Here is a 12,520-nt window from a genome sequence, read left to right as displayed (position 1 = left end):
AGGTGTATGGTCTGGGACAGCTACATGGCACAGTGGCTAGGGCATGGGCCCTGGATTTAGGAAGACCTGAGTTCAAATGTGACCTCAGACACATAACGCTTACTAGCTGGGTGACCCTGGACAAGTCACTTCACCCATTGCCTCACAAAAACAAAAAACAAAAACAATCTGTATAGTCTTAGCAAAGTCCCTTAATTTCTCTTGGCCACAATTTTCACCCTTCATAATACAGTTTTAGGCCAGGTATTCTTCAGGGTCTTACCTGGCTAAAAATTGAATAGTGGTGAAGGTTTTAACTTCAGTCTTTTCTTTCCTTCAAGGTCTGCCCTAGTTGCTATTTCTTCATCAAACCTTTACAGGCCTTTTCCTCCAATTCCTGCTGCCCCTCCACCTACAAGAGTAAAAGTTGTCTTTTCTGAAATTTTCCATGACATTTTTCCTGGACCTCTCTTTTACGTATCTCATTTTCCCTCTTATGTTTTGGGGCACTCATGTCTTTGGTTTTTTGTGCACATCCGTTTTTCTCTTTCAGATTATAAGTCTTTGAGGGCAAACTCTATTTCAAAGTTATCTTTGTAACTCAGTACCCAGCATGGTGCCTTATATGTAATATGTTTTGTTAAATTAAATGGAAATACTTAATTTTATTTCTTTCTATCTTAGAAACGGAGACTTGAAAATAGCAAAAATGTAAATACAGAAAAACTAAGAGCCCCTGTTATCTGTGTACTCGGACACGTAGATACAGGAAAGACTAAAATTTTAGATAAGGTAAGAAAATAGTTTATGAACTATGCTTTTAATTTTTTAATAGGTTAGATACTGTTAAATTTATTACTTCATTTCTAGGCTACTATTGTTTACATACATTGTTAAAAATGTAAAGGAATTATTCTTTGAAATGATTAAGAATTAAATTGTTTAAAGATGTTCCTCATGCTCCATTATTTTTCTTTTTTTCCATTAGTTTTTGAATGCTTATTTGTATTTATCATTTTCTCCTAGCTCCGTCATACTCATGTACAAGATGGTGAAGCAGGTGGTATTACTCAGCAAATTGGGGCCACTAATGTTCCCCTTGAAGCTATTAATGAACAGACAAAGATGGTAAAGAACGTAAGTATGCGGGGGGTGCTTTGTAGTTTAGGTTGTAGTCTTCAGAATGTAGATAGTATTTTCTAGATTTGATCTAAAATTCTGAGTTTCATTTTTATATGTCACATAGTGTATGTGCTATATTCTCCATATAAAAAGAAATGTGAATGTGTTTAGATGCACTTATATTTCATAATTCACATTAAGTTAGAATTAATCTAGCCTGACTTCCTTATGTAATCAAGGAAATTTGTATACATTTTGAGGCATTTTTGTAAATATCCTATATTGAAAATATGTGAATTTGCCAAATATATGCTAAATGAATTTTCCAGAGCTTGCAAACTGTTCATAGCGGTGGAAAATGCTATGTTTTGATTGCAATTTGCTTATATACCTACTTACAAGGAAAACCAAATATTGTTGTACTGTATAACACATAACATAGGCTCAGATATTTTCTTTAATTTGTCAAATTTGAGGTTGATATATGTGGCTTGGAGCGTGTAGCCAGAATTTTAGAATCTCTTTGACATTGGACTATATAAATTTCAAACTGCTTGAATGCTCCTTTGATGATTTTGCTATTTAAAAAGGCATAATAGAATTTAGGTTTCACTCTTTCATAAGTTCTAGTTACAAAGTAACTGAACCTTTTATGGTATATTTAACAAAAGGTTTTTCAGAGTTGAATGTTTCTGTTACATACTGTCTGTGTGTGCGTGTGTGTGCCTTACCTATTCAGTTCTGTATATCAAAAGTACATGCTGGAGTTTGCTTAATTATTTAATCACCTATTTTATTTTAGAGTAAATTAAATGGAAAAAGAAGGACTTTGAAAATTTGGGTTCTCTTTGTGTTGAAGGCAATGTAGTTAGCTTATAAGTTGATGGGTCGCTTTTATTGAGGGTCTAGCTTTTTGAAGTATTGTGTTTGTGCTTCTTGTATATTTGTTTTGTCTTATTTTCTAATGTTAGTTTGACAGAGAGAACATAAAGATTCCTGGGATGCTTATAATTGATACACCAGGCCACGAATCTTTCAGGTAAGAACAAACTTAAAAAACCTCAGTTTTTACTGTCAAGTGAAGTTCTCTTTGACTATTTTCTTCTAAAGTGTTAAATAATTTCCCATTGTAAGTTTGGCTTTTGTTCATATGTGATGTACTGTCGTTTTTACAGGTTTTCTAAATTGAATATATGCATATAAATTGATATAGGAAATAATGTTAGTGATGTGAATTTTTAAATTCTACTTTAATTTGGGATATGACTCACTTTTACTGTATGGAAAGTAGATATGACTGTGGCCTCAGTACAGTAGCTTCTAATGCTCAGCCCAAGAATCAGACCAACAGTGAACTTTCTCTAGTCTTTTGTTTATATTCTTTGAAGTCTGTTAGTGAAACTGGTGGAGACATCAAAAGAATTTACTTTAAGTCTGATTCACTCACATAGTGTATTGTTCATCTCATTTTGATCAGATAATCACACATTAAGGTTACTGTCATGTTTGTACCACATTTTCCACTTAGTTCTGTTTGTTAATAGTGATTATACTGAGAGGGTTAAAAGAATTCTAAAGCAGTGAAAAAGAGCCTTGAGTTTGAAGTCAGGATTTGTGTTTCAGTCCTTGCTCCCCTGCTGTGATTTTGGGCAAGTTGGTTAATTTCCCTGAGTGTCAGATACCTTCTTTATAAAAGGAAACATTTAAATCACATGACCTTAAGGTCTTTTCCAGCTTTAGATATATGATCCTGCAATCTGAGTTAAGTTTGGGAGTCTTTGTTTCATCTTCTTATTTATACCTTTTTTTTCCCCCTCCTTTTTTAATAGTAATCTTAGGAACAGAGGGAGCTCACTTTGTGATATTGCCATTTTAGTTGTTGATATTATGCATGGTTTGGAGCCACAGACAATTGAATCTATCAACCTACTGAAATCTAAAAAGTGTCCCTTCATTGTAGCACTCAATAAGGTAAGCTGTCTCTTAAGAAAGTGCGTGTGTGCATCTGCATGTGTGAGAGAGAGAGAGCGCGAGCAGGAACATGTACATCAAGGTTTGTAATGTAGTCGTGTATTAAAATTAGTCGCATTTATAGTTATTGTTCTCAAACTCTGTAAAGATACTTTTGGTTCAGAATCTAAGGACACATGAAAAACTGTCTAGTTAGCATATGAAAGTTAAAAAGTGTGTCTGTGTATGTGTGTGTTTGTATAATGGTGTTTGAAGTGACTTCATTTCTTTTAAGTTATTTGATCAGTGTCAGTTTTATTACTATTGCCAATCTTGTTAAGACATGATTGTGTTTGAATCTTGCTGTTTCTTAGCTTTGAACAGAGGAGAAGGAATTAAAAGGCAAGGGTTATATCTGAAGGTTATGTTTTATGCTTTACTCTTCCTTGTTTATTTTTAATTTTTTTTTAATCTGTATGTTTCCCCAGGGACTTGTGGCCTCTTGAATGTGTCTCACTATATTAAGAGATTTTGCCATCTTCATAATATAAAGCCTCTATCCCAAACTCAGTGATATTTATTTATAATAATGTTGATCTAGAAGTTTCATGTTCAACACCTAAACTTATAAGTTACTAGGCATTTTTACTCTATGAAATTAAGTTGAAGAAGACAGGATTTGATCTTTTGTTTGCCCAGTTTTGGGTCAGCTACATGGTACAGTGGATAGGGTTGCCAGGCCTGGAATCAGAAAGAACTCAGTTAAAATCCAACCTCAGACACTTATTAGCGCTGTGACCCTGGGCAAGTCACTTAATCCTGTTTGCCTCAGTTTCCTCATCTGTAAAGTGAGCTGGAGAAAGAAATAGCAAACCACTCTAGCATCTTTGCTAAGAAAACCCAAAATAAGGTCACAAGCAGTTGGACATGCCTGAAATGACTCAACAAACAATTGCCCAAGTTTATATAACCAATTCTACAAAATACCTACTTTTTGCTTAGCACTGTGCTATAGACGTGTTGAAGGAATATAATATGACCTCTGTGCTAGAGGAACTTACAATCAATGTAGCTGATAAGTTAATATTTTAACACATCAAATAATTTGAGGATGATAAAGAAATCTAAGTGTGACCAGTCTGTCAGTATACTTTATACTAAGCACTAAGGATATAAAGAAAGGCAGTAGATAGTACCTGCCCCCAAGGAGCTTGCAGTCTAACGAGAGGAGGACAGCACATTAAAAGTTGGGAGGTGGGGATGGATGATATAATGAGGTAGCTGCACTTGTTGGCCTCCTTAAATCGGGGGTCTAGGAGGAGCTCTTAAATTTTCCACCCTCCACTATCTCCAATCGGGTCCCTGGGCCATAGAGGTATGGAGGAGGTTATTAGTTTCATAGTTTATGGTAAGCCAGGATGGGAAGTTATGAAGTGTGTAGTTAAACAGGTGCTAGTGTATAACATTAAATCACTTTGATATTATGTCATCTTAGGCAGTACTTGGAGGATGTCATGGTCATTTTTTGGATATACTCCTATACTGCTACTGATCTTTTTTTAATAAGCTTAAATTGATGTCTTGTTTTTTACGCATCATCACCATAATTCTTCCAATGTCCCCTTCCAGTGAGCTGTCCTATGTAACAAATAACAAATATATAACACATTTTAAAAAGGAAAAAGAAGAAGAAAAAAAGATTGTATAACTAAAGTTCATCAAAAAAAGTCTGAAAATGTCTTCAGTGTACAGATCTTGTAGACCTCACCTCTGCATAGAGGTGGAATGGGAGTGTCTTCTCTTAAGTCTTTGAACCATGCTTCTTAATTTTACAGCTTTCATTTTTCGTGAGAGAGAGAGAGAGTGTGTGTGTGTGTTTTGTGTGTTTCCGTTTATTTTGTCATAGGCATTGGGTGTATTGTTTTCTTGGCTCTGTACTTCACTTTGCCTTAGTTTGTGTAAATCTTGCCATGTTTCTCTGTTCATCACATTAGTCATTTCTTACAGCATAGTCACGTTCCACTGCCATTCTGTCTTTCATCCTATTACATGTTTTAAAGCCCCTACTAGATTGCAAGTTTGTTGAAAGCAGGAATTATATAATTTTCCATCTTTGTATCTGCAGTCCTTCAGACGTATTTTCAGCATCAGTCTTTTTATCCCTCCACTAACCAGTTAACAGTGCCAGTCAGGCCCTGGTGTAGATAGGGTCACCCCCAAGGAATTGTGGTTGACTGTCATCACCACTAGCAGCCACCTCATTCTGACAAGTTTGTTGATGTTGGCTAGGCAGTAGTCAAACAGAAAGCAATAGTGCCTACCAGAGCATTGGATCCACTTTGTGCCATGAGGAGGCCCAGACTTGGTCATATTCGATGTTTAATCACATTGCATAAATTGAATATGTTGTGTTTCTCAGCAAAAATGTTAGAAATGTTACTAGTGATGAAACTTTTCTAGATTGATAGATTGTATGACTGGAAAAAGAGCCCAGATTCGGATGTGGCGGCAACTTTAAAGAAGCAGAAGAAGAACACCAAGGATGAGTTTGAGGAGCGGGCAAAGGTCATCATTGTGGAGTTTGCACAGCAGGTTAGCTCCTCTTTCTTCAAATAAGGAAATGAAATGCCATAAAAACATTTTTCTTCTACTGCTTTTTCTGATATATAAATGAAATAGCATTTCTGTTTTTTTCATTCCCTTTTCTGGCCAGTTTCATGGAGGTGCATCCAACAGCCATCATTTCGCCCTTTGTAAGCTTTTTTAATTCTGGAAGCTTGAATTGAGAGGAGGCCATCTAAGTTCCTTGTCTACAACTTAGCATTGCTCTTCATGTGAACTTTTTGAGCAGATAGTGATGGGGTTGTGACTCAGTATTTGCAGATTATTTGTCAGCTTCTAGATAGTCTATTCTTTTTCTCCGTTTTTAAATATTTGTTTTTATCTCCCCCCCCCCCCCCCCCCCCCCAGAGTCTGGCATTTTCTCGTTGATTTTGCTTTTGCCTTTTATTCACCAGGGCCTGAATGCTGCTTTGTTCTATGAGAATAAGGATCCTCGTACTTTTGTTTCCTTGGTACCTACCTCAGCTCATACTGGAGACGGCATGGGAAGTCTGATTGCACTTCTTGTTGAATTAACTCAGACTATGCTGAGCAAGAGACTGGCACAGTGTGAGGAACTGAGGGCTCAGGTGATGGAGGTAAATAGCATTTAAATTCTTTTGCTTCCCAGAAGACCTGTTTAATGGGGATTTTGTATCATTGTGTTTACCTCTTTGTAATTTAATGTACAAGTTAAATAGTGGCACATGTAGCTCATTCACTTAAATAATGTATCTTTCCTAGGTTAAAGCACTTCCTGGCATGGGAACCACAATAGATGTAATATTGATAAATGGGCGTCTAAAGGAAGGAGATACAATTATTGTTCCTGGAGTGGAAGGTCCCATTGTAACCCAGATTAGAGGGCTTCTGTTACCTCCTCCCATGAAGGAACTGCGAGTGAAGGTGAGTAAGGTTGGATGGTTCCAAAGACTGTGACTTTGCTCTTTTACTTTTAGAAATGTCACTGTTGAGATTTGCCATCATAGGTTCCTTATAGGACTCTCTCGCTGCTTTAAAAAAGGAGGGGGAGGGGAGATTGTAGTAGAATCTTCACGTTAATATTTTGCACTTTTTGTTTTGTCTCTTCAGAACCAATATGAAAAGCATAAAGAAGTAGAAGCTGCTCAGGGTGTAAAGATTCTTGGAAAAGACCTGGAGAAAACATTAGCTGGTTTGCCCCTGCTAGTGGCTCATAAAGAGGATGAAGTCCCAGTTCTCAAAGTAAGAATTTAAAAAAATTTTTTTTTGCAGGTGAGCACACCTAATTGTAGCGAAGAATACAATTATGGCCTTTTAAGAAAGAATTTAAATATTTCTGGCTGTTGGTGCTTTTTAAATATCTCAGTCATTTACAAATTAAAATGTCTTTTTCACATGAAATTTCCTCAGGGACGTATCTCAAGGAGTAGCTGAAATTGAGAGAGTTCCTGTATTTTTGAACTTTTTTATATGCGGGAGAGTTAATTATAATAATATACCTTCATAGTTGCAGTCTCCTTTTGTGCTATAAACAGAGCAATTAGAATCTCCATTTTACAGATGGGAAGCTTTATGTATAGATGATAGTGATAGGTCTTAGTACATATTTCCTGACCCTTAAGCCATACTATTTTCTGCCGCACAGTAAATCTTTTAGAGCTTTGTTAGTAATCTCCAGTAAGGAATACTCTACCTGGGGGAGTAGGGATATACAAAGTGGATTTATTTGGTTGTTATTTTGTTTATATTGTTGTTATTTGATTGGGAGAGAGATCATTTGAGCCTTGTTTTTATGTTTTCTTTTCAAGGATGAGTTGATTCACGAATTAAAACAGACACTAAATGCCATCAAATTAGAAGAGAAAGGTGTCTATGTTCAGGCTTCCACGTTGGGCTCTTTAGAGGCATTACTTGAATTTTTAAAAACTTCAGAAGTACCAGTAAGTAACAATACCCAATTTAATATTAATTAAATGACTTGTTTGTCCATGACTAACATACTTCTGTCTTACTTTTCCCATCCTAAGGATTCTGAATCTTGGGTTTATGTTGCTGATCACAACTTAATTCCCATCCTCTTTCACTTAATCTCCTGCTTTTAAGCTATCCAAACCTTACACTGTGCCCTCTGGGATGCCAGTTCGGTAATTTAAGAAACTAGATTTCATTCCAAGTCTCTTTTCCTTCTTGCTCCTTCTCCTTATTATACTCGTAAAGCCCTCGCTACCTTCTGACATAGTTTCCCTGGCTCTCCTCTCCAGCCGCGGTTGTACTTTCACCCAAAACCCCCAAATCATGGTCATGGTCGAGGAGTTCAATTATTCTTTGTTCTCCATTGTATACTGTCTCGTTCAGTCTTTATTTATCACCCTATCAAGATTCTGGAGGAATGTAGGCTTCTAAGACATCCCCTTTCCTTCCTTGCTGAGTTCAGTGCCTGGCTTATAGTCTTCCTCCCTGTAGCCTGTCCTCACTCTGGGGGACTTGAGCATACATGTAGACAGATACTCCCTCAAGCGCACTAGCTTTCCATTCCGCCCCTGAATTCATTTCCATGACCTGCTCCTTTACCCTGAAGACAATGAGAGTTACACACTTGATCTTGCAGTTGCCCACAAATGCACCATTTCTGTGTTCACGAATTCTGAAATTCTTTCATCTGCTATTTCTCCCTGTGCCTAAAGGCTCGTTTCTCCTCCTCACTGTGATCTCCAAACCCTTGTACCTTCAGTTCTTTGTCCAGCCGTCACCTTTCTGCTGACTGTGCCCTCTTCCCCCTCACCCTCTTGAACCCTGGATGCACCGCTCTGCTGTCTTTCTCTTGTGAAATCCCTTGCCCCCTTGTTCAACCAGAGATCTTGCCCTGTCAAATCCTCAGGCTTGTGGAATTCCCACCACCTGCTTCCTTTATTCTTCCACATGTCCTGCTGAATTAAGCTGGAGAAAATCATGAACCTGCTACCTGGCTTCACTACAGATCTGTGTTGCATAACCTCAGCTGGTCCAAGGCAGTCCCTCCTCAACTTGCCCCTTTCCTCAGGGGCCCTTTCAGACCATACCATGCATCCCTCCTCAAAACTCCAAACCCCTCAGCTGAAAGCCTACCCTCACATTTTACTGAAAATGAGGCTTTGTGCTCAGAGCTCTCTTTTCTCCATCCGGCCTCATTTCACATCAAGATGCTTTCTGCCGCTTTTCTCCTTCACCCCTGCCTTACAGGAAGGGAGGTGGTCCTTCTTCTTGCCACAGTGAACTCCTTTATCTTCGTATGATCGTATTCCATCTTGCATTGCACCCTCTGTCATCCATTTTCTTTATTACACTATTCCTGTCTTCTGGCTTCTTCCTTCCTGCCTATAAAACATGCCCGGATCTCCCCATCCTCAAAAAACCCTCACTGCATGTATCTCTGATAGCATGTGAGTTTCACGTGTCCTTTTGTGGCTAGACTTACAGAGAAAGCTGTCTACACTCAGCGCCTCCACTTGCTATCTGCAGTCAGTGCTTCTCACTCCTTTCGTAACTCTGAAGTCGGACTTCTGCACTCAATTCAAACGGAAGTGTTAGTTACTAATGACTTTTTCTCAGTTCTTGCTCTTCTTGACCTCTGCAGCCTTTGGCACGGTCCAATTCCCTTTTCTTGTTGATCCTCTTTTCTCTAGACCTTGTGACACTGCTCTCTCCTGGTTCTCTTCTCTGGCTGACTTTTCCTTCTCAGTCTCTGAGCTTGATCTTGTTCAGATCATAGCTGTTATGTCCCCAAGTGCTGTCTCCTCTCATCAGCTCCTCAGTTTTCAACTGCCATCTCCTTGCAGATGTCTTAATGATTTGTCCAGCCCTGACCTATCCCCTGGCTTCCATTCTTACCTCTCGGGCTGAATATTGGACATCTTCAACTAGATGTCCTGTCAACATAAATTCATCCTGTTCTAAATGGAGCCCTTTATGTTTCCCCCTAAACTTCCCCTCTTTCTGACTTCTATAATACTGTAGATGGTACCATGCTCTGCCGCGTTACTTTTGAGTGCCCACAACCAAGGTGTCATCCTTGATTCTTTACTCCTTTATCCTCTATAGCCAATCATTTGTCCATTCCTGTCAATTCTGTCTTTGCAACATCTCTCATGTACACTCCCTTCTGTCCTCTGACGCTCGCCTCCATGGTGCATGACCTCATCACCTCATGCCTGGACTGTGGGGATAGCCTGCGGGCTGGTGTCCTTGCATCCAGTCTCTTCTTGCTCCTGTCTGTTGTCCACTAAGTTATCAAAGTGATCCCAACTCCAAAGGTTCCTTATTGCCTGCATGATCAAATATAAATCATCTTTTTGGCCTTCTCCCTTCTTAACTTTCCAGTCTTTTTCTACCTTTTACCTCCTCTATGTACTCTGTAATCCAGTGACACTGATCTTCCTTGCATTCAACACTCTGTTGCCCAATTCTAGGGCATTTTTCCTGGCTGTCTCCCCTATCTGGAACTCTGCTTCATCTCTACTTCCTAACTTTCCCATCTTCTGTCCAGTCTAAGCTAAAATCTCAGCTTCTGCAAGAAGCCTTAGCTCTTCTCCCTAAAAACTAATGCCTTCCCTCTGTCGATTATCTCCCAATTTGTCCTGTATATATCTTATTTGTAACCTTCTTGTTTTTGGTGCTTTTCTGCTTGTGGGCATTCTCCCTTTAGACTGTGAGCTTCACGAGAGCAGAGAGTTTTCTTTTGCCTTCCTTTGTATTTCCAGTGCTTAGCACAGTACTGCTTGTTAACTAACTTAATATGGTCCAAAAAATAATGTCCAATGGCAGTGCTATTAATGATATCTGAGATGATAAACTAATTTTAAAAATTTCCCCCCTTTTTTTTTTAATAGTATGCTGGAATTAACATAGGCCCTGTTCATAAAAAAGATGTTATGAAGGCTTCAGTGATGTTGGAACATGATCCTCAGTGAGTGATTTCTGTTATTAATTTTGTTATTAATTTTTCTAAAACATTTATTGAGTTCTGTTTTTAAAATGACCTTTAGCTCTCCTTCTTGTTAATTCACCTGTCTTCTGGAAAGACTCGCTTTGATATGTTCTTAGTTTTGTATTGAAATGTCTTTATGATTGATTTCTTTTAATTGCAGATATGCAGTAATTTTGGCCTTTGATGTGAGGATTGAACGTGATGCTCAGGAAATGGCTGATAGTTTAGGAGTCCGGATTTTTAGTGCAGAAATTATTTACCATTTGTTTGATGCTTTTACGAAATATAGGCAAGACTATAAGAAACAGAAACAAGAAGAATTCAAGTAAGTTAATGGTTGTTACTTGGATATTGGGTAGTAAAGTTTAATGTTTCATGCCAGGACACTATACAGACAAGTTTTCGTATCACCCGTAACAGTACACATAACCTGCATTTGGCGACTGTGGAGGTATTTCCAGTATTTAGCTTTTTAAAGTTCTAGTTTGACATAACATGAAATAGCCACCAACAATTGAAAGGGCAGTTTCTAAATTTGGACACGATTTCTGTCTGGAATAGAGTCTTCCATGAAATGCGAAAGACATGTCCATGTGGCAAAATAGACGGCTCATAGCTGTCATGACCTCCTAAGTGAGAAGCCTCAAATCTTATGTTAAAGGTCCTTTGGCAAGAGGAATGTGGAGATAAAATGATGAAGTTGGAATACGATTGGGCCATTTGACGTGTCCGTCAGTGCGACTATTCCACCTGCTCTTCAATAATAGTTTAATGTGTGGCTGTTGGGGAACCATTCCAGTGGAGGGCCTTAGTCCTCAGAGTGCAGTGTTCTAGCTCCAGTATGATCTAGGCTGGGCACTGGAGTTAGGAACCAAGGGACAGTATTTCTTCTGCCTTTAAATTTTATTATTCACAAGAACTTCAAATTATATGTGTCTTTGGGTATCTGTTTTGGAGAGTAAACCAACGTACCAGCTTAAAAACCTTCTTGTTCTTTCTCTGTTTAGACATATTGCAGTATTTCCCTGTAAAATGAAAATACTCCCCCAATTTATTTTCAATTCACGAGATCCAATAGTGATGGGTGTAATTGTTGAAGCAGGTCAAGTGAAACAAGGCACACCCATGTGTGTACCTAGTAAAAATGTAAGTATTGGTCACATTCTTTCAACTTTTTTTTTTCTTTTTTATGAGAAATCTTATTTAAGGAAAAAGAAAACAACTTGATATTTGTAAATCCCTTTTCTTTTTTCTAATAAATGAGAACTATAGCAGTAGCAGTAAAAAGTAAAATTTAGATGGAGATGGACTTGCAGATTTAGTTCAGAGTTCTTCAAGGAGAAAAAAGCTGAGGTTGCAGGTTAAATGAGGAGCTGGTTTTTAAGGTTTCTGTGTTTACTCTTTTAATCTCATGTTGCAAGGTTTCTGTGACAACTAAAATAAATAAAAACAAATTGATTTCACCCCAAAATATGTTTAAGATGAACTATTAAGTATATTTCCCAAATCTGGTTCAAATCCGGAATTTCTTTTTCTTTTGTATGTCAGCACAGTGCTTAGCTTAATGCATGGAGTTATTTCCTTAATTTGCTTTTTGAGTTGTTAGTAATGGCAAAATAAATGAATCTGCTCAGTGTTTTTAAAAGGTGGTAAAAGCAACTTTATTTTTGTATGTAGTCTGTTAGAATTCAAAAGGCACTTTTAAGTTGTGTGTGATACTTTTTTACTATAGCTGGTCATGACACACATGTTCTGATGACCAGAATTTGGTCATTAACCTGAATGGGTCATTAGATGGGTCTAATTTAAATACTTTCCTTCTTTATTTTCTTTTAGTCTTTTCAGTAGTGTCTGACTTTTCATGAAAACCCCCCACCCTTTTTTTTTTTTTTTTTTTTTTTTTTTTTTTTTTTTTTTTTTTTT

The 12,520-nt window shown here is 37.7% G+C and overlaps 1 protein-coding gene across 1 annotated transcript in view; it reads left to right on the top strand.

Annotated features, from left to right (window-relative positions):
- Positions 1–12,520, top strand: part of EIF5B (eukaryotic translation initiation factor 5B) — an 80,620-nt gene that overhangs the window by 65,066 nt on the left and 3,034 nt on the right. Inside the window, exons 11-22 of the mRNA XM_027842578.1 lie at positions 664–771; positions 1,006–1,116; positions 2,073–2,140; positions 2,931–3,072; positions 5,512–5,643; positions 6,069–6,251; positions 6,397–6,558; positions 6,745–6,876; positions 7,443–7,574; positions 10,500–10,576; positions 10,758–10,922; positions 11,605–11,743. Coding sequence (XP_027698379.1) covers positions 664–771; positions 1,006–1,116; positions 2,073–2,140; positions 2,931–3,072; positions 5,512–5,643; positions 6,069–6,251; positions 6,397–6,558; positions 6,745–6,876; positions 7,443–7,574; positions 10,500–10,576; positions 10,758–10,922; positions 11,605–11,743 — 1,551 coding nt within the window. The remainder of the gene's footprint in view (positions 1–663; positions 772–1,005; positions 1,117–2,072; positions 2,141–2,930; positions 3,073–5,511; positions 5,644–6,068; positions 6,252–6,396; positions 6,559–6,744; positions 6,877–7,442; positions 7,575–10,499; positions 10,577–10,757; positions 10,923–11,604; positions 11,744–12,520) is intronic.

The sequence above is a fragment of the Vombatus ursinus genome, unplaced genomic scaffold (genome assembly GCF_900497805.2).
Source record: "Vombatus ursinus unplaced genomic scaffold, bare-nosed wombat genome assembly UNPS02014877.1, whole genome shotgun sequence".
Taxonomy (NCBI): domain Eukaryota; kingdom Metazoa; phylum Chordata; class Mammalia; order Diprotodontia; family Vombatidae; genus Vombatus; species Vombatus ursinus.
The sequence above is the reverse complement of the archived record's forward strand: the minus strand, read 5'-3'. Positions and strand labels throughout refer to the sequence as shown.